At 34.1% G+C, this 26,627-nt stretch overlaps 1 protein-coding gene across 4 annotated transcripts in view; it reads right to left on the bottom strand.

Moving 5' to 3' along the window:
- Window positions 1–63: 63 nt before the first annotated feature.
- LOC149806909 (uncharacterized) overlaps window positions 64–26,627 on the bottom strand; it is a 52,146-nt gene continuing 25,582 nt past the window's right edge. The window contains exons 8-9 of one of the 4 annotated variants that reach the window (XM_089959579.1): window positions 19,231–19,302; window positions 64–13,228 (exon numbers count right to left, since the gene is read on the bottom strand). In XM_089959579.1, coding sequence (XP_089815705.1) covers window positions 13,176–13,228; window positions 19,231–19,302 — 125 coding nt within the window. In that variant the 3' untranslated portion in view covers window positions 64–13,175. Of the gene's footprint in view, window positions 13,229–19,182; window positions 19,303–23,025; window positions 24,240–26,627 lie in introns of those variants that run through there. The other 3 variants (XR_016421311.1, XM_089959588.1, XR_016421309.1) reach the window with 3 other exon arrangements.

Genomic DNA, 26,627 nt, shown 5'->3' with positions numbered 1-26,627 from the left:
AACCTTCCCATATCATGTATTGCTGTAATATATTTTTAAAAAAAACTATTGCTCGAATGAACATTATTTTCATAACAAATTTATTGTTCTCTGAAATTCTCAAATCCAAAATGTCGTTCTCTGTACAAATTTATAAGTCCAAATTTAATGTATGACATTGCAATATCTCCAATATAAAAGGTCATTGCCTTACAAATTTCCATTCAGATTTCAAACTCTAAATCTTCATGATCATTGGTGTATATTTTTGTATATTTTTCTGTAAAATATCCCAGTAAAAAAACTCTTATAAATGTATATTTCCAAATATACTGCTTTTGCAAACTGTAGAAGTCTTAAGAAACGTTCAAGTCAAATTTTCAAATCTATGTTTGCTCTTCAAATGTTTTCATTTAAATGAAGTATTTTCTTTCTTTTTTATCAAAATGTAAACAGTCTTGTCACACGAATTAGTTCTGCATCTACTTATGATCTACAAATGATGGAAACATTGTTAATAAATGATTCTACTTAATACATTCATTTACAAATAATTGTAATAAATTGCGTTATTATGGATAATTTCCTCATAAAACAACAAATACTAAACTGAATATAATGCACATCCAGCACTATCTCAAGTATCCTTATTTATCCCAAATAAATAAATAATGGGTAGTATGGCTAACAATCTTGAAATTCTGTTTACCGTTATGTTACCAAGTATTATGACATCATGATAAACTGTACATGTAGTTTAAATTTCCAACAGAAAGGCAGGTCACAAAAGTATGCCAGATCAGGAGCACAAATCAGTGTACACAATGCGTTTATTGTACAACCATAGGTCGTTGAAACTCTATCACTGTAATATAAAATGTCAAAATATCTGAGAAGAAAATGAAAACAAAATCATACACAGAGACGTAATAAAGGACAGTTCTAGGTAGGTGTGGGTTCAAAATACAATTTACCAAGTTTTTCAATGCTACACAAATTTTCGAAAATCTTCCTTTGCCCAAAAGACTGACAGGAGATCTAGTGTCTGCAATCATGGTAATACATATTATTGACTTAATATATAATTTATGAAACGAGTTGAATAATGTCCAAAAGAAAGAAGAAATCACTGTGAATCAAACATGATCAGTTAATTATGGGTACCTCTTACAGGGTCAATGTCATGTGTGTAAATGCCAATTGTTTACAATTTTGGTGAAGCTAAGAAGATTATGACTAATTCTGAGTAATTACTATAAAACAGGTACATCATGAGCACAATTAAGAACACTGTTCATTTTACCCCTTAAGGAGAATAAGAAATGGGAATGTCTGAGGCCTGGGCTCTTCTCAGTAGTGTCAAAATGTATGAGCCATCTTATCTTTTGAGGAAGTTTAAAAACTGGAGGTAACCGCATTGAGGAGCTTTTGGTTGAGTCCAGGGGCTTTCATTTGTTTGAATCATATTTCCTAATTGATCTTAAATCAACAGAAAGTGAAGGTTTGCTGAGGTATCTAATGTTTTGAATATACTGTACTACGTTTCTTTGTTTGTTTATATTAGTAAGCCTTCTCATTTTATTTATAATATTGTGATAAGCCTTCTCATTTTATTTATGATATTGTGAATCATCTTCTGCTTTTGGCAAAAAGCATGATTTTTAATTGCAAGCATTATGCTGAAGAAAATTGTAACATGAAGAAATGGAACTGACATTAAAGTAAAACAAATTTTCTGGTGATTAAGACCTTTACATCCATAATCAGAAAATGATTTTAAAATATGGTGACATAGATCTAAAAATGCTTGTTTTATTCTTCTAATTTTCATTTGACAAATATCTCTTTAAGTAAATTTGTTCAAAACGTAGATATGCTTAACTGTTGAAGGTCATATGCTATGAAATACTTTTGGTTAGCTCATGTCCTGCCCATAACGGAACCTGCACTCAGTTTAGTGAGCGAAGGAATCCTTCATTTGATATGGTCATACATATTGGTCACTTTGATATGGTCATACATATTGGTCACTTGAGTATTCTTTAGAATCCTTTACCATAGGTCTATTTGTCTATCCATCTTTACCTCTTTGTATTTATAGTGCTAAATTGTACATTTGCTCAATGCTGAATGACTGCATGCTCTAAATTATATAATAGATAACAACATTTTCCTGCTACACTATTTGCATGTCTTTCCTTTGTATGCATTTCCTTTCTAGAATTTGATAGCTGTCTGTGCCACGATTAATGTACATGTACTGAAAGAAGAGGAACTCACAATTTAGCTTTTACCCAAAAGGTGTCTAACTCAGAGACAAAGTGGGACAGTCAAGCTAAGAAATAAAATATAGACCATCTTGAACATAATGGAATAGATCAAGCCGTTTTAATGACAGTTTATGGAACTAAAAATATATACCTTTTTGTAGCAAAATAACATTTTTGACTCCATAGCTTTCGACCTTATCAAAACATAAACATATTTCATACTGTTACTAATATTACAAAATCAGAAAATTCTTATTGGCACTCATTTTTTTATCTGTTGATTTATGTGTGTCTATGATGTCACTTTAACGTAATGTGCAGTGTATTAACACAATATTCACATCTTGCATTTTTGAATGCTTAACATGTCATTAGTCTAGGATAAAAATGTACATTTAATGTTTTTTGTATTTTGTACCTTCTGTCACTGACAATTTTACACTAAAGATACGTTGGGATCCCTATGAGGTTGGTTCATCCTCTGTTGTTAGTAGTTTAAGACAGTGGTTCTCATCCTGTAGATCTTAGACCCCAGGTGTCCATGGGGTTATTACAGGGAGACTCAACGTACAGCTATTAGCATGTGAGGTCAGTGCAAAACTTTTAGTCGTTAAGAAGGGGTCCTTTTGCTCAAAAAAAGATGGGAACCACTGGTTTAAGAGATGTCGTTACATTATATAGCATGTGGTTTTTTTTTGAGAATTTCACATGGATTTAAATAGCAACCATAAAACTACATAGTGACAGAACACAAACTATGTAGTGCATCAGAGCTCAAGAACTGCAAATATATACCATTTTTACAGCTGTGTATCTTGCCTAACAATTTATGCATTTTATATATAGAAATAAAAACCTCAGAATTTTAAATTCTACAGTAATTAAAGTATTCTTACACTGATAGAGATGATAGATAAAGGACATTTGCTCTACTAGATTCACAACAATAAAAGCAACAAAAAAGTTACAATGATAACAACTATACTAACAATAACAGCAACAAATATCTCAATAACAGCAGCAAGATCAACAAAAGCAAAAATACTACATGTGTGTGTTTGTGTGTGTGTGTGTGTAATTTGAATTTTTAATGTAGCTTTAACAAATTTTCAGTCATATTGCTACTATGTCTGCAGCGTAGCAGTTTATAGTCATGACTAGTACTGCGTCAGTAAATGAGTAATCCACATATAACATGCTAAAAATTTAATCAGCGTATGTACAGAATGATGCATTTACCGCTTTGGTCTTTTAACATCATAAACTGCTTCAAGTTTTCAAACGTAGCACTTTTAGCTTTAGAAGGCAACAGGCTGTCATGTTGCATTTCAAAACACTTTGTACCAGCTGCGACATGAATGTTTTGTACACCAGCAGAACACTAAGTACTGCGTTACTAAGCCTGGATCTGAATTCAGTTTTATTTTTGTTTATAATACTGAACAATCTCTCACAGTTTAGTTAGCATTAGAATGGGATAGAACCAATATTCCTTTCATAACCTGACAAGAAAAGAGGAAATTTATGTCTTCCAGTGGTTGGGTCTTTTGGCTAGGAAATAATGTGTCATTGCCAATCAATTCTGTGCATGAAGTACATTGTCAGGTAGCATGCCAACTTGATTGGTCGGGGAATCTCCTTCCAGATGATTCAAGGTAGACAAAGGTGGCAATAGAAATGGATGTGTCTTGACAAAGAATTTTACACTTTTAAAGTTCTTTGACTTTCATTTACTTCCGCAACCACTTCATCTCCATATGTGACTTTCTGGAGGCAGGAGAATAATACGTGTAATAATAATCTCTAACATTATTATAGAACACTTTCACAGCAAGGGTAGACTTATGTTCTATGAATTTTCTTGCTTCTGCACCAATTGCTTCTGCACCAATTGCAAGATGTTCATTGTCTTTCTGGTTTGGTCTGTCGTGGAAGTCTATATCAGTTAAAAGTTTAGATGATGTAATGATTTCTGGCTTAATAAACCTTAATAGCAAATCTGACAACTGGTGTGACAGAATCTTGTGCATAATATGAATGCAAGGTGCTTCTTTCTGTAAGACAATATTTGCTGCATCAAAAGCAATGGAATGGCACTCTTCATAATGTACGCAATACAGCTTTGTAACTGTAAGTTTTTTGAAAACCATCTCACACATTGATGCTTCCAAACAGTGAACAAATTCTGTTTCTTGTCTGTGACATCTTAGTATCCACTTTACTAGTTTTACCCTTAGAAGGATGAGAAGATCCAGAATGCCACTTACTAACTGCGTTTAATCTGAACGTATGATCTGAAAACCAGATCCAGTTGGCTGATTTAATTCACTAACGATGGGTTGGAGTTTTCTGTCACAACATTTATCTTTCACAATGTAAGACTGAGCCTGGAGGCCCCCATACTAGATGGATATAAGGTTTTCAAATTAAATATTTCATGGATTTATATTTCTTCCTTTCTGATGACCAATCCTCTTTATTGTTAGTATTTCTACCTAGTTTTTCATCTCATTTTCTCTTCTGACTTGTTATAACAGACTCAACTTTAGTGCTATCTTCTTCACTTTTCCCACGTTTATCTCTGCAAACTCACTTTAAGTTCGAAAGAAGAAAGCTTGTAGTGTTGTCCAAAGTACAGGTAAACGGCTAATACGTTTGCCAAGGGACAACCATCCACACGTTTTTTTTTATAACTTAGTAGTCTTTAAAGTGAAACCCATCTTGCAACAACTTTAGGGCTTGTTTCCTTTTACTGCTTGTCTCCAAATATTAGTATATGTCATTTAGCAAATGACCAATATCTACTTCTAATTTATAAGCAGCCTTTCCCACAGTAAGGTGCATCAAATGAGAGGGACAACCTGTTATGTCCACTGATGGAGACATTTTAAAAATATAGAATGCAACTCCTTTATGAATTCTAGTAATCACTGATTCGTTATCAGCCGAAAACACAATGCAGTTCTGCCAATTTATGTTTCTTAAAAGCATTATCAAGCAAATCAAAAATGTTTTCTCCAGTGAATTCTACTGTTTGCCCTTTTTGTTGTCAAAGTATCTGACACGGACAGGGTATAATGTTTTCTGTCATAATCACTACTCCCATCTGTGGCAAAACCAAACGGCCCAAATTTTCATGGCTTTGATATTTTAAGTGAAGTAAACATCGAATGCTTTTGTTCTTGCACATGCATATTTTCTACACTTTTGGAATCAGGAAACATCCGTTTGAACAAAAGACCAATGTGTCTGCTACCACTAGGGGTAGTCCGTATTCTATCATGAACTCGGTAGATAACACCTCTGCATTACATTATTCTACTCTACACATGGTTTCAGCTGTAAAAAAAAGAAGTTACCTTAGCATTGGAGTTAGTAAAACGAGCTATTTCGATGTGTTTTTTGATTTTCAAGTGTTTTTCCACATTAGATTTACCACCATGACCAGTATTACAATCCTTTCAACACAGCCTGCAATAGGCGTGATGCTACACTGGAATAGAAAGATGTAGTATGTCTTTCAAGTATTCATCTATGAATCTCTGGATGATTCTTTTTTCCGTCTTTTTCTGATCCAACTGTGACATTATCTGGAAGACCTGTTTCTTGTAACACACACATCGACTAGAATCCATTGACTAATTTAGCGCCAAATATTAAAATCCTTTCCATACAGCCTGCAATGGGTGTGATACTGCCCTAGAATGGAACGCTGTATTATGTCATTCATGTATTTATCTTTGAATCTTTTTTAGGATTCTGCTTTTTGTCTTTTTCTGGCAATTATTTCGTGAAATTATTTGAAAAACATTTTTGCTCCTTCACACGTATCGACTAGAATCCATTTTTGACTTGACTATTAGCGCCATATAAATACATGCTGGTTCTGTACCAAATATGAATCAGAACAAAGAATCTAAGAGCAAAGATTCAAAATTAGAAAACCAGTCTGTTTTCACTGAACTATGCCATACCACAGGGGCTCGTATCATTGCTTACAATTTATCTGTCATACATGTACTATATAATAGCTATAATATTATTAGTTATTATATAGTACATGTACGACAAGTAAATTTTAGGCAACGATACGAACTCCTGTGAGCCATACAGCTGCTATAAAGGGAATATAATAATAGTGATAGGAAAGTACATGCTGGCCTATTGTACTCTTGTACAAAAGCCATTAGATATGACCTATAAGGCACTATAGATTGGTTCTCTAACAAACATTGATTACAACAATGAATCCGAGATCAGAAGTTTGAAAGTAGAACCAGCATGAGTTTTGGAAATAGGACAGCTGATATAAATATAACATATTACTACTGTTAGGAAAGTGCATGCAAGTCTACGGACAAGTGTACTCTTAAGTCGTAGTTATGTAGAAGCGGTCTTTTCTAGAATATGATCTGTGGGATTAATGGGATGTTAAAAAAATGAGAAAACAATTTATTGATTTTTTTAGGGGGATATACCGAGAAAGCGTAATACATATACGGTTAGACGTAAGGTGTAATTTAGTTAAAAACAGCGTAAAGATTACGCCAAAAGCATAATGGTTGGCATGTATGAAATGTATATTAAAATCAAAAATACCTTTGAACGACTTCTGAGGCAAGAAAAAACAATTCAACTGAATTGTGAAAGCAAGCATCCTCAAATGCATACCTTTCAAGTTTGTTCAAATGATGCCAACCCATTATGAAATGGCCACTGTTACTTTATATACTTCTACTAATGCTGCCGCCTTTACTAATATTACTACTACTAATAATAATAACAAAAACATAACAAGCTTTTATCTCAAAACCCGTTCAACAGAATTGGAGCAAATTAGACACGAAGCATTATGCTGTTCCACTGTTAAATGCAGCTTCCATTACTAAAAATTGAGGTTAGGCTTTTAAGGACTTTTTCTCAAATTATGTTCACCAGAATGTAACCAAATTTGTCAGAAAGCATCCCGATACAGAAACCTTTGCATGTTAGACAAATAATGCTGACATGCCATCAGATATGCGTGCTGTTTACTAGGAAAAAAAAACATTTGCAAAACTTCTCACCAAAAAAGACTAAGCAGAATTATACCAAATTTTAGGAAAAGACCCTGGCATTAATGCTTCAGTTTTTTTGCAAATGATGACTACCATTACTAAAAATAGATAACTTTCAAATGAATTCCCCCAAACTGCTCGCGAACTTTTGCCCAAATTTGATAGAAAGCTATCTGGCATGAAGGTATTTTGACTTTGTAAAAAATATTGTAAATCCACCATTAAACGTTTGCCAACAGTAAAAATAGAAACCCTTGAATGACTTGTAAATAAAAATAGAAACAACAACAACAACAAAAAAACAAAAAAAAAAACAACAGACTTTGGTACAATTTCCAGTAAGTATTCCTCAAATAAAATCCTTCTTTTTACGATTTATTCTACTGATGTATTCAGTGATATACCAATATTTTCAAAAAGCAAAGGGATAATTGGATTTCATGCGCAGATAAAAACTGATTTCCAAATATGATGTAATATCTTGCAAAAGTGTATAATGCCATTAATATTATTTCATTGATCCGGTTGTGAATTTCATAAACAAACAAGTAAATGATATATACTGAAATCGGTGTAAAGTACTTAGCGAAACTTCATTCAACAAAGTTTGTCTACAATTAGTTAACAACCTATTTCTAACAGAAGGCCATAGCTCAGCTGGCAGCATGACTACAAGCATAGTCCGAGTATGTTGTTTTGACTCATGATCTCAAGAATTTTATTTTATTTATATCATTTTTTAAAAACTACGTTTCAGTAATGAATCCTGGTGTACATAATTTATTATGTATTCATTGTATATACCTAATATAGTTCCATTAGATGTTATGATAGTAGAAATGCCCTTCATTATCTGTCAATTATTTAGATTGATTGCCACATCTTTTCATGTTGCAAAGTATGCCAATCCACCTGACCACCATTACAAAAAAACGGCTTCTGCTAAAAAATCTCTGACAATTATTTTACAAAATTTGACGGAAAGCATCCTTAAAATCAAATATGGATATATTACTAAAGAGAAATACCTTGAAATTACTTGTCCTCAAGCAAAAGAGAACATTCAACATGGAACAGAATCTGGCATATTTTAACAGAAAGTATTATGACATTAAACCCTTTTCATTTTGTACACATTCTGTTGATATGATATCAAACGTCTGCCATTACTAAAAATAGACAATGTTTTAATAATTTCTGCTCCAAAGGTGTCGAACAGAATTTGAAAAAATATTGAAATAGAGCCTCCATTGAATGATGCTCTGATAACTTTGACATGAGGGATATAAGCCTGCTACCTCCTAAATCCAGCCTTCTAAAAAGACAAATATTTGTCGTTTCTATCCCATTCTAACCAATGGGTTAGTAAACTGCCACACTAAGTGTCACGTGGTTTTAAACTGCGTGATATACCAGCGAGGGTGCTCAAATGGCGGGTGGTTTCGAGGGTTTCATGTGATAGGGTAAGTATTCTCTGAGAAACATGATTTTCTTAACAATTTGCATGTTCCTTCAAATACGTTCTCCAATTAAATTAACATTAGGAGAATAGGGAGGAGGGATCGCTGAGGATCTTACCTATACCTCGGGTATCCTTCTAGGGAGGAAATATTGGATACTCTATATGAGCTCTTCTAAATAAGGCAATAGAAAACATGGTCAAATGAACGGTCACCGCTCTATCAGAATAAGAAGATTACTGAAACCTTACAGTCAAAATTCACTGGTGAAGTTAAGAGAATGTGTTGGTTTAATTGGTTCTGGTGATCACCTTGGCAACAGTCATGGGACCCACCAGATTCATGTTTTGTCTCTGCTAGGCTAAATCGCCAAAGATAAAAACTTGAGAAGGTTCATGCTGCATGCCCGCCTATAGTTTCTATGTCTCAGGTCGAAATGTTGCATTCGAATGCCAGACTTGCAGAGATTGCTCATATGAGCTGAAATTCTCACGAGGCGAATCTAATCTTTTGATAGGTTAGAGTGTGCAAAGCATATAAACCACTTAAGCCACGAAGTTCTGACTTGGGCAGTGATGTCCTCCTTTCTCACCTTCACAGGGAGAAAGAGTCCTTTGCGCATGCCACATTTTGTCTATGTGCACTTCGGTAGCACTTGATGGCACGGGCAGGATCTTGCATGGCCGCTGCTCTCGAATTGTCTGCAGATGAAAGGGACCGTATGACAACTCTGACTACCCCTGATGTTAACTCTTTAACCTGCACGTCAAAGCTAAAACTATCAGGAAACAGCTGATTGTTGATAACAGCTTCAGCAAGGTCCGGATTAATGGCTCAAAGTTTTCTGAACTGAGCCATGATAAGCACCAGGACAGATTCCCCATTAAAACATGGTGAGGAATGTCGGCCTATTCAAATTAAAATTTGCTAGTAGGCCTGACAGATCCTTATCATGACCGACATCTCTTCTGCCATGGTGTCTATATATGTCTGATATCATGGAGCAGGAGCCTCTGAGGGTAATTGGAGCCAACTTTTTCTTTTCGTGGAGTCATAGAAAAAAGTCAGCTAGATGTGAGAATAAGGCACGCAAAGGGACAACGTTATTGGCTCGACACTAGTCCCTGAAAACACATCCCTTCCACTCACAAGTATTCAGGGTAGAGGGCTTTCTTGCTCACGAGATTATCGGCACAATTGAAGGCCTAAATACCATCTCTTGCAAGGTTGTCCTAACATGAGCTGTGAAAGATCAGAAGGTCCTGACTTTGGTGCAGCACTTGCGACCGTGGTTACTTGAAAAGGTTCGATTAGGCCATACTATTCATCGGTGGGTCTATCGCTAGATCCAGTAGATCGTTGGCCCAATACGTATCCCATCAGAGAGGGGCTATAAGAATTATCTTTCAATTCTGACCACCTATTTGCTGTATTATATTTGGTCATAAGACTAGGGGTGGGGTGGCAAATCCCTAATATGAAAAACCTAATCCTTTCTGGGGAGAACGTAGGCCAGAAAACTCAGGCTGCTGGGAATGTGTCTAATTTGTATCTTGATGTGAAGCTGGCAGCACTGACGAAGAAACTGCCAAACCAGCACGCATAGGTTGGACAAGTTGTTGCTGCCCTGTTTGAGGAAGTTTGAGGAAGTAAATCACCACTACGGAGTTGTCCGACATAATCAGGTCTGACATCTCGCAGAATAAGTCTTTCTAGAATTGAAATGCATTTATGATAGATTTCAAATAGAGGTTGATGTGAAGAGACAGCTCCTCTGGTCCCATTTGTTTTTGACAGTATTCGAAGGCCGGCAACACTTGGCCATTTGTATATACTATCACTTCCAGTTGGGGCTTCTTGCAGAAGAATACGTGTCATGAGCCGACAATATTAACGGGCACATATAAATGCAGTCCATGGGGAACAAATCAGTTACCGAACTGAATAACCCAAAGACTTGCAATAACTCTTTCACTGAAATCCCTATCCTATTGGAAACGACTGTACGATATCCAGATTGAGAAAACATGTGATGGATGAAGACCGGAGCTGATTCAAAATGGACAAGGGATCACTTTTGCCTCTGAGGAGAATAGAACTTACTTTATGTTGTTTGAGATCTTCTCGATACGCCAACATTACTATTAAAGGAAGTCTACCGGAACAGGGGGAAGATGCAATCCATAATTTGTAAAAACCTAGGAGATGATATTAAGAAAGAATCGAAAGACTGGCAAACTTGTGGTAAACAAACCAAGTAAACATTCACGAAGCCGGGTGAATATGGACATGAAAGTAGCCATTTGTGACATTGAGACTGATAAAATACGTATCCCTTCGGATGGGGAGACGTATAGATCTCGCCGTCTCTATCTTTTGAACCTCTGTGGAAGAATGAATTTGTTGAGGTGACTGAAGTCTATGATCGAGTTCAACATGCCGTACGATTTTTGGCACGGAACAGCCATGAATTGAACCCAGTAACTGTGGTTTTCATGCAATCTCCTATGTCCGTTTGTCAATAAGCAACGGTATCTCCTGCTGAAGAATTTCATCCATCGGAAAATCCAATAGAAGGGCAGAGGAAGGGGTGGGATAACGAAATCCAAAGCCCCTCCAAAATGACTTGGATAATCCATACATTTTTCAGCAATGTACGCCCTCTCGTATATTATCTTGGGGTGATAGGGCGTTAAGTGATCTGCGGGAGACGGGAGACTTCGGGAGATCGAGAAATTTAGTTTATTACCTACTCAATAAGGATGCCTCTTAGACTTGTTCACCTGTCGTCTGCTGGCATAAGATCTGAACGACAACTGGAACGTAAAAGATCATTTTGCTTGGCTTGCCTATCTTTCGTCCACCAATGTGGCTGGGATGGCTGGTTTCTAAAACGAGGATACGGGTGGAGTGGCAAGTTGGAGGGATAGTTGGAGCTGCCTGCCTCCATACTTCTTCAAATCTGCCCCACAAATACCAATAGAAAGCCAAATAGAGCCTTCTCTAAATCCAGGGCTTGATGTGTTTTTTTAAAGTGTTGTGGAGCGCAAATGCGCATTACGACGTATCAAGCTAACTCAACACATTCCATATCGAATGGTAAGCTGCTCTGCTAATGACCCGAGCAACCTCGGTTGTCGACACTAATGGATGCTGGTTTGGTCACGTTTTCACCCAGGTCAGAAAATTGCCAAGGAGGCCAAATCCACCATCTAAGATGTGGCGTTAATACTCCAAATCCCATTGGATGTGGAAAGAATTTAGTTTAGTCCACTTTATAAAAGGTGGGGGCAGACATGTTAACCACTGCTAATTTTTTTATATATAATGCCACTAGTTCATTATGATAGGCAGTGGAATATGTCTTGTACCAGACTGTTAATGAACTGCTGATATTTTGGGATAAACCAACAGTGATGCAGTGGCATCGTTTCTCTATAATTCACAGCCCTGCGAGTGAGCAGTGAATAAAAGAGAAGCTGGTTTTACTGGATGATTTTGTCGTACCAGTACAAACGGCTGGTTCGCAGAGAATATGGATGACACGGTTACAGCCTGTGCAGAAGGCGAACTTGTTGGTGCCATTAACCATGGGCATGGCTGAAAGGATGAATATACCAGTAAAGTCTTCGTCATGATGTTCTTGGGTAGTCTTACGCCAGATGAGACGGACGGATCTATCACTAAGATACCCATGATTGTAATTTTATATAGCCGTTGGCATGTTAGGGTGGAGAAATCTATCATTAAGATCATTAAGATCTGCATTATTCTCGAAAGATGAAGACATAGGCTTGGCAACATGGACGGATCTTTCAGTAAGATATCCTGACTGAGACGGCTAGAATGGCTGAACGGCTGGCTCAGCTGGTTGGATGATCGTTGACTTCGGCTGGCTATATGGTTGCAAAGCATAGATCCATTGGATCAGTTAAAAAAAAAAAAAGTGCTTGAATTTAAAGGCCCGAATGTCATGCTTGCACACGTTGGGCTGATTAAATATATTCGCAAACTTCAAAGGATAATATTTCCAGCCTGTTAAGGAATGAATACTAAATCCAAATAAATCCAAAATCCTGTATGGATGGATCGAATTTAGCACAAATTTGGCTTTGGATTCACATGTGGCTTGTATAATGTTGTTGTACTGAAACGAATCTTAAAACGTGCGTCACCGGGTGGTACCAAGGTCAGTTGATGGACAAGTGTTATTGACCTTTGTTTGTATGTGCTAGTGAGAAATGAATTTTCGTCTTTTTAGTAGGGCTAGGTTTGGAAGGTAGCAGGTTTATATCCCTAACGTTATCGTGAAAGAGGAATGTACAAAAATTACAAGATATATTGAAAACGAAAATTTCTTTCAATCACCACAGGTATACGTTTCATGAGGAAAGTTTATCTGTACTGCTTTACGATACGGCACATTTTTCATTGATGCAGGAGGGGGAAATTTCTGCATCATCTGAAAAGAAAGAATTTAAAACTAGGTGATTCATGGAGATTTTTTTTATTCCTGCCACATGGGGGATGTATGGCAAGCAATACATATCAGTATTTATGATTATATTACTAAGTATATAATGTTTAATACCGCAAAAAGTTATAATATGATATATATATATATATATATATATATATATATATATATATATATATATATATATATATATATAAAATTTAATATCATCGTATTAAATAATGTAAGTATCATAATGTTTTGAATACAACTGGTCAGCTGTGTCACTATTTTATACTGTCGCTGCATTCACATGTACCATCTTATGAAATAATTCATATCTTGGCATTAAATTATATGTTATGTGCTATTAATTAATTAATATTTTGTTAAATAATACACTGCAGTTTTTATTCAATGTATACCTCAACAGTAAATAACACATACTGCATAATTAATAACACAAATCTTAGTGTAAATCAAAGGAACGCAAAAGATTGTTAACAAATTTTATTCAAATCTCTCCCAGAGTTAATGCATTTATATTTTAATGAGTTCTGCGCGAGTGCGAATGCTTTATTCGTAGTTGAAGAAATAATGTGAGTGAGTCCTTTAGGCAGATCGATTATGAAACAGATGATGGTATATATATATATATATATATATATATATATATATATATATATATATATATATATATATATATATATATATCACATGTGAAAATATAAGATTTCCCATGATACCATACGACGTTTGATTGTGTGTGCCTACAAAAGTTGTACCTGCAACAACAAAAAAGAGTGTCAAGTGAGCTCGAACAAATAAATAAAAACTGCCTTACATTTCAGATACGTAAATTAATTTTTGATAATGACATTTGACCAGGCTACGGTCTCATTGAAGTTCTTTCCCCTTACTTCCTTGACCACAACGACAAAAACTCTTTACGATGCATTGCTGCATCGGACTTGCATTGTTTTCAGATAGGGTCAAATAATTTACAAAATGACAAAAATGTAATTTGCTCTGACAGATTATGTCAACCCAATCCTACCGCTCTCTTAAGTCAGATATATTTATATGATCAGGTTATGAAAATGATGCGAATTTGCGAAAAGGGGTGCAGCTGGTGTTGTGTCGAAGTGTGAGTTTAATCTTCTAAACTTCATTTCTGGAGCAAGTCTGGTATATAATGAAAAGAAAATTTTCTTTTCCTGCGTTGATACCGATATATTTCATCTTGTGGTATGAAAAACTACATATTGTAACTCGTGGTTTCTCCACTCCTTAAAATCACAGATACTTTACGCGAGCATAATTCTAAAACAAAAAAGCAACAACCTTAACGAACAAAATTTCGTCAGATTATCCCCATTACCCTTTCTGACATAGGACCATGTATATCATACAATAAAAGAGACAAGGTAAGTAACTTCCAAAAACGTCGTTCCACGCCTGACCCTCGATATCCTTCTGCTATTTCCGTTTTTGAAGGCACACGACCATGACCTATAGCTTGTTTTACTCCTGAGATTTTTGATGAGTTTCTTTTCATCAAGCTATCATAGATTTTTCCGCATTGCACCACCAAACTAAGTTATGGGCTCGGAAATGTCGAAATTGCGCTAATTTGGCCTGCAGGGAGAAATTTATACTCACATGAAACGTGTTCTATTTACTGAGAGATGGGGTGTTTGCTATCTACGATGCATTCCTTCATGAATCTGAGGGCAGTGGTAGATGCAAAAGTAAGTTCTAACATACCATTTACTCGATTCAACTTTAGAAAGTCTGCTCGATAGAAGAATTATACATTTGTCATCTCAAGTCCACATAGACCAACAAGTAATCTCCGCCTTTTTTTCTGACATTACTGGTAGCTTAGACTAACCGGGTCGGGCCGTATCTGGTACCCCTTCTTTAACCTGAGAACAGTGGTTGATGCAAAAGTAAGTTCATACATACTAACTCGATTCACCTTTAGGAATTCCGCTTGATAGAGGAATTATAGATTTGTTATCTCAAGTCAGTATTGACCAACATGTAATCTCCGCTTTTTTCCTGATATTACTGGTAGCGGAGACTAACCGGTCGGGCCGTATATCATACTAAGTTTTCACCCTCCAATTATTTCTGGCTATCGGGTAATTAATAAATTTATATCGACTAACCTTGGTATGCAGATGGTAAGTAAAATCCCTTTTCTCTTCACCCATTGCATTATATCCTTCAGAACGTTCACTTTTTTAGTATCAATCCCTCTCAGAACAGAAGACCTATGGATACATCAATTAATAACAATTTTGTTTTGAAATTGCTGACGCATGCATGGAAAGCATCGTCACCTGAAGACAAGAACAACGCCCGGAAACCTTCTAATGAGACTGTAGTTGGTCATGTTTTAGACAAAATGCATTGTAAAACATTTCTCAGATTATCGAATGACGATGAGCTCTTAAGAGAACTCTCCGGGAGATGTCATAGGGATTTTCAGCATTTCAGAGCAAAAGCTATCATAAAATTCATGAGAAACACAGACATTTACATATCCCACTTAAAAAATATCCAAACGTTTGACAAAAGGAAGAAAATTATGGCAAATTCATGAGCTAATGTATGATATGATGCATTAGGACAGAATTTCTTAGTACACGTGACAAGATTGAAATTTTCTCTTAATTGTATTCAAAGTAAGTTGATAAATTATATTGAAGTAAATTTTTATTAAAATATATTGAGATTGAATTGACTTATTTCGGTATTACAATTATATACTACTTAATACAGATTGCGCCCTTATGATCAAGTACGAACCGTCTATACATACATTTCCCTTGTATCCTAAAGTCGGCACACAAAAAAAAAAACTACATGTAAAGTACCACATTGCGGAAACCTAGAAAAATCATAAGCTATTACTAATCGCGCTGACGCTTTAGAATTGTCTGTCTAATGACGTACATAGATCTAGACGATAATCTATAAGAGACTACGAAGCCTCATTTTGAGATTCTGGCCAACGCAAGGAGCTAGGAGCGCGCCATATTTGGCGTTGTCTTAAGAAACTGGTATAAAAGCCCCAGCCACGGGCCGACACCAGTTTTGCTGGCCAGAAGCTCAAACAGACTTTTGTCTTTACAGGTAAGATTATGATCTATGTACAATTTGTTATAGTATAAGACCTTTTAGTGTTATAAGAATTTTTAGTGTTAAGATGTTAACCTAACATCAGTATGTTTAAACATTAGATTATTTTAATATTTCTTTACTATTATTTAACATAATGTATCGGAAATTTAATTGTTTGAAGAACTTATATTTGCTTATAATTACATTGTTGAATCTAGTAAAAGCAACGTTTGCTACCAACTTCATTCTCAGTAACAGTTAAGTTAGAAATAAAATACTCTTTAAGTGATAGAGTTTAATATGCTGCCATTTTAGAATTAAGTCAGTCAAATATATTTCAATTACGGTATTAGTCTGAAATATTGAATTTTAGATTCTTTTGCTATCGTGAATTTATTCGATATTTAATTATCTGTATTACTTTCTAAACGACAGTTATTATACAAGTATGATGTTGGTAAGTGAAAGAATATCGTAGTTTTATATGTATTTCTTATATCCGAAAATTGAGCTTGTTGTAGTTTGATATTGAAATGTAAGTTTATATGTTGAGTATTTCAATAGAGTTTTGCTGGCCAGAAGCTCAAACAGACTTTTGTCTTTACAGCTCGACCCGTGTACTCTCTCATGCCAAGCTACCCCAACAAGTAGCTGTATTTTCAACATCATCAAGTGACACCTCTTTCAAGAGGATTGAACTTCCTTTCTTCTCTCTGTCTCTCTCTCTTTCTCTCTCTCTCTCTCTCTCTCTCTCTCTCGGATTTGAGAAACGGATTGACTTAGAGTTTACGAAACAAATCTTCACATAAAAGCTGGTGGAGAAATTTTTCGTAAAAGATGTACTAAGAGATGTATGTATGTATGTCTGTATGTATGTTTTCTTTAGTATTGATGCATACCATTGTAAACAATATTTGCTAATGTTCAGACCACAAATGATCTAGTTGTGTTCAGTACAAACATGTATGTATATAATAATGCATGTATGTATGTGTATATGTCTGCTATTCACTAATACCGTTTAGATATTATTAAATATCACCGAAAATACTGTTATTAGTAACAATAATAATAAATTGTTATTGTTATTATTATTATTATTATTATTTAGCACATTTTGACAACTTAATACAGTTCTGAGGTTTTAAAAATTTATTTATCATTCTCTATTTCGAATTTCACATATGACATATGTCTGTCTGTCTCTCTCTCAAAATTCTGCCGTGAATGCAGAACATAACCACAGTTCCGTTCCAAGCGTTTGTCAGTTCCCAGCTATGTTGTCCACATTAGAAAGTTTCGCGGCGTCGTTCTTGCTTTGGGGTGATGATGCTTTCCACGCATGCGTCAGCAATTTTAAACAAAAAGATCATTATTAGATGTATACTCTGACAGTTGTTAATTCTAAAATAATGTCCGTGCTGAAGGATTTAATGTCATGGGTCAAAAGAAGAGGCATTTTACTTATCATCCGCATACCAAGGTCAGCCGAAATAAAGTTATTAATTACTAGCGAGCGTCCGATAGTCAGAAATGATAGGAGGATGAAAACTTAAGATCCTGTAGGTCTCTCCTAGCCTACCAGTAATGTCAGAAGAAAAAAAGCGTAGCTCTACAACTTTTCCATTGGATCTGAAATGAATAGATTTTGGTATTTTTGTCGTTTCTACGAAATTACGTGATTATGGACTGGATTTATCTGTGCCAATTCTACATGAAGAACAGGCTGTAAAAAGTCAAACCTGGCAGAGACAAAAATAAAAAAATGTTAATCTCAATTGATCCATTTGGTCATTAAAAATGTAATTAACATATATGAAAGATTGTCAAAAAGGTCAATAGGTGACAATAACTTGAATAAATATCAATAACAAAGGTTAAAAATTATGCCTAGCTAGATCTGCTTATACTAATATTTGAGTCAATATTTTTTTCAGTCAGATCAGTCTTTCGGAAAGAGTAAACAATAACTGATAAACTCAGACTTACGTGTTTTGTTCTGAATTGGAGGCCAAATGAAATGAGTTCTTTACCTTTGCTTGTGATTAAGCTGTACAACTATTTTCAGATGAATAATGTGAATAGAATCTAAAACAATTACAGATTCATAAAGGTTGGATTAGATGGATCTGAAAATATTGATATGCAGATGCCTTGTGAAAACATCCATATAGTTTCAATCTGGATGTGTACTACATAAATAGGGATTGAATATACATAATCCGTGCAATATGTAAGAAAATCTTTTGTATATTATATTAACTGAAAGAGAAACATGTGGTCAGTTTTAACACTGCATGTGCCACCCATAGAATAGGATACATTTAGCCATCCAATATATATATATATATATATATATATATATATATATATATATATATATATATATATATATATATATATTACAATACATTTGGACAAGAAGTATTAGGAAGAAACGGAAAGCCTGCACACAAAATAAATAAGTCGCAAATGAAATTTATCTGTGACATAATTATATAAAGAGTGGTTATGAAATTTTTTAAATTTATTTCATCTACAAGGACTAATGAAAATACAATTAATGCTGTAAATTTAATATAAAAAGTTGTGGTACCCTGTTGACTGTTATTTGGTGTAATTTCTAAAGAGTGGGTTATCATTAACTGCATTTATTCAGCATACTATAATTCAATAGATATGCGCCATGACTGATAAACAGTGACTGACACGACAAAGATAAGAAATTCATATAATAAAAATATTAATTTGAATATACGTATGAAGAAATAATGTAACTGTAACCGAGTTACATATGATTAATTTTGACTCAAGTCTGAAAGTTTGTAACCTCTAAGTATGAGTTAGATGTGGTGATGAATTTCTATCATATTTACCTTCTGATGTTTTCATTTCACCGGTTTTCTTCAGATCATCAAGTAGCTCATCTAAGTCAAACCATTTTTGGTCTATGCGATATGAAACGAACACAATAACTTTTATACAGTTAAAATATTATATTTATCACATGAATACTTCATTATTGAGGTTAATATATCAAGATCAAGCTTTTTCTAACATCACAAACACCTCATGACCTTACGTTAGGCAATGTTGTAATTTCTGCAGTTTTTGAATGAATATTTAAGCCGTTTCACAACACAATTAAGCTATCTCGTAAGAAAGTTAGTAAGAGGTACAAGTGATCCTGAGATTGCTCAACTGACTAACAGTTACCTAATAGCCAAGTATAAATCCGGTTGGTGAAGAAATCTTGGTTATTAGAATATTTTCTGGTGTTCTATTTTTAATAATGGTTGCCATATTTGATGGTGAATTTATATCATTTGTAAAAACTTATAAAGATTTTTAATCTAAATTGACGTCTATCAAATTTGGTAAAATTCTGTTGAGCAATTTTCAATAAGTTGTTTAATTTTTTTTTTTCAGTATTAAACAGTGGAGTTATTTGATGACGAATCAGTATCATTATGAAGAAAATTACATAGTAGCATTGCAAAGGATCATATCCATATACATAAAATAAGTTAATCAACAAATAAACACAAATTTCACAACTTCTTTGCATTTAGTAAACGTAATGGGAAGGTAGAGCTGGATTCAGCAATGAGTGTTTGTAGCAACTGCAAATATATTAAAAAATCATATTTTATTTCCTTCGAATGAAGTTAATCATTTTTTGTCTCAATAAAAATAGATATAAGGAATCTAATAGCATCCATTACTTTGTAAGTTATAAATTCCAAATGTAACTCCAAAATTTGTTTATTTCCATGTTGATTTTGGATCTGTACTGTTCTCTGAAAGCATTTTGGACATAAGAGAAAAGGTGCCATTTTACCCCTAATGGCCAATATGTCGACTGTAAAAAATGCTGCCATTATGGTCAAAAAAGTACATACATCTGCCTGTTTCGTCAGGTTTCCGTTGTTATCGCTGAGAAATCTGTAGAAATGGGGTAACACTTATACCCAGCCACATGTGCATTTATCAATAAAGTTATTAAGACTTAAATTAGTGCATGATATTGAATTCAATTTCTGCACGTGAACTGCGCGTATAAACCAAAATTTCGAGCATATAATCATTGTTCTCCTGAGAGAAGGGAAGATGGAAAAATTTGTCTAGACATGAAAGATTGTGCAAACGCTTTCATGCAAAACTGCATGAGTGATGAATTTCATTATCTCCTTGAATGTAGCAATTTCAGGGAACAAAGAAGCAAATATTACCCAAACACTTTATATGCCAGACCAAATGTACCACAGTTTAAGGACTGAGTTCTGAGAAATTTGGCGTTTGAATCTTCCTAAAATCATTGATATTAATTTCTCAAACTTGTGTTAATTTCCAATCATCTTTCCTCGATATGATCATTGTTCTGTCCATTTTTCAGGAAATAAAACGTTTTATAGGTTCATCACTGAAAAACAATGAGTTCACAGATCACTTCAGATTAGTTTGCATTTATCATAATTTGTGTCATGTCTTTCCAACTATATCAACATCCATGTATTTAAGTTTGAACTTCATATTCCTATGAAGTATTAACTGTGATATTTTTGCCATTGAAATTATTTTGAAAAACATAATATTGTCCTTGTAAAAATGCATGCAAAGTGAGATATTAATATTTTATCTCATGCTGCTTATTGCAACCTGTGTATAATAATGAATTTGTCATTTGTCATTGCCAATGTTTTGCATGTGACAAGTGCTCTTAATGCACGATGCATGTTTATTTTTGTTTCACTGGGAACACCGATCCATCAGCATAATATGGCAAATGCAGTGAAGAAAGCTGTTAAACCTGAAGGAACCAGCAGTATGGCATAAGTGACCGTACCTTTGTACCTTTCATAACCAGGGACCACAGAGGTAAAACTCGTGCACTACATTTGGAATAGTATGTTAACTGAAGAAGATCCAAGAAGTAATTCTCATCCTGTGAAATGATCATCAAAAAAAGAATCTGATGAAATATATGTATTCCATATTATGTTAGAAACTTTCATTTTTACTGTCTTACAATGTGACATGGAAAAACCCATGTTAGTTTTAATACCATATTTACTAAAACAGATATGACACTCCACTAATGGCAAAAATGTAAACAAACCCATGCATTTCAGGCTGTTGTTTTTGTTTAGGGGGATGTCAGTTAAAAATATTTAAAAAATCATAAATGATCTAACAAACCACAATGACATTTAAAAGTTAGTAAATGTTTCTGAGATGCATTTTATGGTCTTCTTTGAAAAACTGTGGTGCACTGGATTCACTTAATAGGTCTATTCTTGTTTGTATCTGTCAATCTGTCCATCTTTAGCTATCCATTCGCCATGTTCATGTGCTATAACTCATATAGCACTTCACCTATTGACTTTAAACTAGAGCTGTTGGATCATCTTGGGATCATCATGTGTTGTGCATTAAAACTGGGTCCATGTGACCTACTTTTCAGGATTTATAGAGACTTGCTTAGAATCGTGTTCGGGTTTGAACACCTTTAGTATATGACCACCAGGGTGCATCTTAGGATAGACAAGTTATCTTGTTTACAAACTGGATTGCTCTTACCAACTTTTGGGAGATTTATTTATATCTTCTAAAATATCATATCCTTCCTCCCTGTTTGTGCTGTAACTACTATACTATATCACATACTGACATAAAATTTATACCATGGATGTATGTTGTGATGAAAGTTATCATGCATCAACATGTGATAGCTGTGACCTACCTTTCAAGATATGGTAAAGATTGTTTTAAAATCATGTCCAGACTATAATGCCAATACTTCTTTGTTATTGCCACCAGTGCTACACTGAGATATATCTTAGGATAAATTGTTGTCATGCAGAAAACTAGGTCACTGATTCCCACTTTCCGGGTTTTGTTAAAATTTAAGTAGTGTTCTTTTGTAAAGAAATGCAGACTCGGTGACTAGTTTAATCTTGGATCAAACCGTACTAACAATACCAAGGTAGTAAACAATGCAATTCCAAAGGCTAGACAGTATGGGAAGTTCCAAAAGAAATTGTAGAGGATATAAAACAAGATAAAGTGGGGAAAACTTTATAGAGAAGAAATATTTTGATGATGATATTTTTTTGAAAAGACCTCGTCTCTTCCTAAGAATTATACCCTGATATCACTACTCCAGCAATGATGTTCCTATTGTCAAGTCTGCCAATGCTATCTGATTGTCAAATGTTTAACGGATACACGGCAATCTAGACCTTTCTCCCCACCTCACAAAACAACTACAAACGCCATGAAATAGACAAATAATAATGTATATGATACTAATGGTTGCAGTAATTGCTATAGTTTACTTTTTTAAGTAGGTTATTAATCTCTCACTGTGCAAGATACATTGTTTACAGCTCCAGTCAAAAATGATCTGCAAATAACAGACCTCCCAGTGCTAAAGCTAGTAATATGACTTGTTCAACAAGAAAAGAAACATTGTGCCAGCACTCCTTAGAGGTTCGTTGCAAATCAAGTCAAGAACATTACAAAAAGCAGTTTTAATTTACAGTCTTGAGATTCATATATATATATATATATATATATATATATATATATATATATATATATATATATATCTCACATAAAATCATTAAACACTTTCATTGTCTAGAATTATATTTGACACCTTAGTTATCAGCTATCTTTGCAAAATTCCATATATCCAATCATTTCCTACCTAAAATGTTGGAAAATAGACAAATACATAAATAACTGTTTGAAGATATTAACTGTATTCTCCAATGAAGTAGGAGATGGGTTCCCTTATCTTTCAATGTGTAAACAATATAAAATACAGATGAATATCAATACCAAACCAAACCAAATTATTCAAAATGTTAATGTTTATAAAAATCGATTTTGTTGTTAATTCTGCGAATGCAACATTAAGAGTAATGTTTGCTAACTTTGAGAGTTTCTGTCAAAATCTTTTCATTGCCAAATAAAAATAATCTTGTGTATCTATTGTGCCTTTCTGCCATCTACACTCATTTTTATCATCATAAATGTATCTCCTGTTGGAGTACTACTGTCTCTTAGTTCCTCCCCCACTGATACGAAACATTTTTCTAACTTGGTTATTTCCAGGCAGAATTTGACATATTACTTTCGATTACATCACCAGTTTCACCTCTGCTTATAATGTTCATAGATCTTCTTCTATGGTACAAAAAAATCCATATGCAATATTGTTCTACTTTTTAAGTAGGTAGTTTCATAAGTCTGATCCTAAAGATTAGTTGAATACAAGCTAACTGTGAAATTTTCTAATGATGATCTTATCTTCTTCAAATAAAATTAAGTGTCATTGAAAAATGTATACAAGTCTTCAGTGTTTCCACAATAAAATCTAAACTCATGTTTCTTTTAAATGAATATTTAAGATTTTTAGTGGTAGTTAGAACTGTCTATACATCCTCCTTAATATGTTTTGAATTATTTAACTAGAATTTTTTGTTGAATGGACGGAGAGAAAAAAAGATAAAAATAGTGTTTGTATTCGTTTGTAGAATGATATCAGGAATAAAAAGTACAACTGTTTTCAGTGCAATAATAAACAATACAAAGATATCAATTACAATAATTTGCATTTATATCAAGCAGATTCAAAATGTATCTTTTCATTGTTGAACCGGTGTCATTTATGAACTGCTATATGAGGCATCTGTTATGATCAGGTTTTCACATTGATAACTTGTTCGTTATGATCAGGTTTTCACATTGATAACTTGTTCGTTATGATCAGGTTTTCACATTGACAACTTGTTCGTTATGATCAGGTTTTCACATTGATAACTTGTTCGTTATGATCAGATATACCAGTAGGTATGCTTCAGGAACATACTGACTCCTGAAAATAAATTAAGTCAGTTTTAGATTTGTGCTGCAATATTTGAAAATCATTCTCAAATCTTATTTGCCAATTATAACATGGGCCAAAATTTGATCCCTGGTTTTTTTTAACAAATCGATTGTGCTACAAATGAAAAGAGGTAACAGTGTAAACATTATTTCGTAAAGTTTTATGAGAAAGAGGGAGTGTATTGATTATCTAATGATCTCTCCTAGCTCTTGTTTACTGAGCGATGGGCTCGCTAAAGTTTTCTCCCCTGTTATTTAACAAGCCAATCTGGCTACAAATGATACTGTTTTAAACAAGGATGTGAAGGGAAAAGGATGGGTGTATTGATTTCTCTAACCTCAGAGAAATCAGCTATCTATCATATATTCTGTTTTACTTGATAAAGTAACATTCTTAAATACATTAGGTAACAAAATATACGTTACTTGTTTGTTGATATTAACTAATTTAAGAAAAAAATAAACAACAATAATAAAAATAGCGAACGGGAAAACGTACAGTTTATATAAATTATAGGTCATCACCAAACTTTGTGGCAAAACAGAGATTTAAAAACAACTTTTATACAGTTTTTAAGCAAAATACAATCGTAATTATATGCTCAACAAATGACGAATAGCTTAAATTGTATTATCTTACATTTATAAATTCGTCTGAAATTCTTTATATTTAGCTATTATCCATCTAGTACATAGTGGCTAAAAGGTATTGATCGTCCTGAAAAAAGAGTCATTACTTAAACTGGCTTCCTTCTTATACATTTACACCGTGTGACAAACCTATATTAAGGCACATCAAACAATAGTGCTAAAACTGAGAGCGGACTAAAGTTGGCAGAACACAAGCAGAAGGAATTTGGTAACTGAAGATTTCAGTCCATAACGGAGTCGGCCTATGTTGGCCTATTACCGATTCGGCCCATACACATTTAATTAAGAAATTTCCCTGTAACATACTCGGCCCATTACGGAGTCAGCCTGCCCCCAAAAAACGAACTTATTCTTGATCTTATAGGGCTTCGTAACACTTGTTGCTATTGAACAACAAATATCCCATGTTTAGATTTTTCTTGTCAACTATGTACTCATTGAGTTAATTAAAGTATATATCAACCTTAATTAAAGTATATATCAACCTAGTCATGTAGGCTCATATACTCAGATTAAATTAAATACTACTTGCTGTTCTATATATTAATACTAATATATATTAATCAAATCAATTCAGTCACAATTGTTGAATGTTCTGCACCTTAAATGTCATCCAAAAACTTTCATCTCATTGCATTTTTTACAGGGAACAAATTGGGTCAAGAAAAGATGACATAGAATATTTATTGCTGATAATAAATTGATATAAATAAATATCAATTACATTTTGTATTGAGAGAAGGAATAAAACAGGGCAAAGACCAGCAAAGATACACAATGTTATGCTAAAAAATAAATACATAAGAATATGAAAGGTTTGCTTTGTCTCTGTGCATGTCTTTTTCTTTTAATGAAGAAAGATATCTCTTTAAATTTATTAACATAGCGGCCACAATGACTGAGACGTTTTAAACTTAGAATACTTGAAATGCAAATGTACGGTATACGGATGGGGAGTGCGATTGTAATCAGATTACATGTGTCAGCACAAGTTTACAATAACCATAGTAGAGTAGACACGTGCTACTACCTTCGACTCAATTAACAACTGACAGCGGCTGTAAAAGGGCAGTGTCAGAATGTCGATCACGTAGTATATAATTTAACTAACCTGTGATTATGGTTTTTTCTACTATACTTCTATTGTAAAATAAATGACTGTTGAAAGAAATGTACAAAAAATAAAAATTAAATGACTGTTGAACAAAGAACAATACATCCACATTATATAAATCGCGGACAGAACGGCTGGTTATGTAATGGGCCGAGTACGTTGTTGGATCAATTTGGGTAGACTAAGTTCGTTATGGGCCGAGAACGTTAATGGGCCGACTCCGCTACGGCCCGAGTATTCCCGGAAGCAACAGCTCTATCTTTTATGAATATAAACATTTCTAATTAGTGTTTGTTAATTGTCTTCATAGTCTGACTGGTCCAGTAATTCTTTTTGTTTTAAATTTGAGAAATGCTGAATTATATTCGCCTATAAATATTGTCGTATTTCAAATGCACAAAGATGAATACTCAAGTAAATTGTAACTTGTAATGTTTAACTATTGCAATACAAGCCACGACTCCATGGGAAGAAAGTGGTGGGGTGGGGATGTAAGGATAGGACACGGAGCCAATCGTGCATATATATATATATATATATATATATATATATATATATATATATATATATATATATATATATATATATATTTGTGTGTGTGTGTCTTTTAAT

Source organism: Sinohyriopsis cumingii, chromosome 1 (assembly GCF_028554795.1).
Source record: "Sinohyriopsis cumingii isolate HCF-2022 chromosome 1, ASM2855479v2, whole genome shotgun sequence".
Taxonomy (NCBI): domain Eukaryota; kingdom Metazoa; phylum Mollusca; class Bivalvia; order Unionida; family Unionidae; genus Sinohyriopsis; species Sinohyriopsis cumingii.
This window is presented reverse-complemented; position numbering and strand designations above follow the sequence as displayed.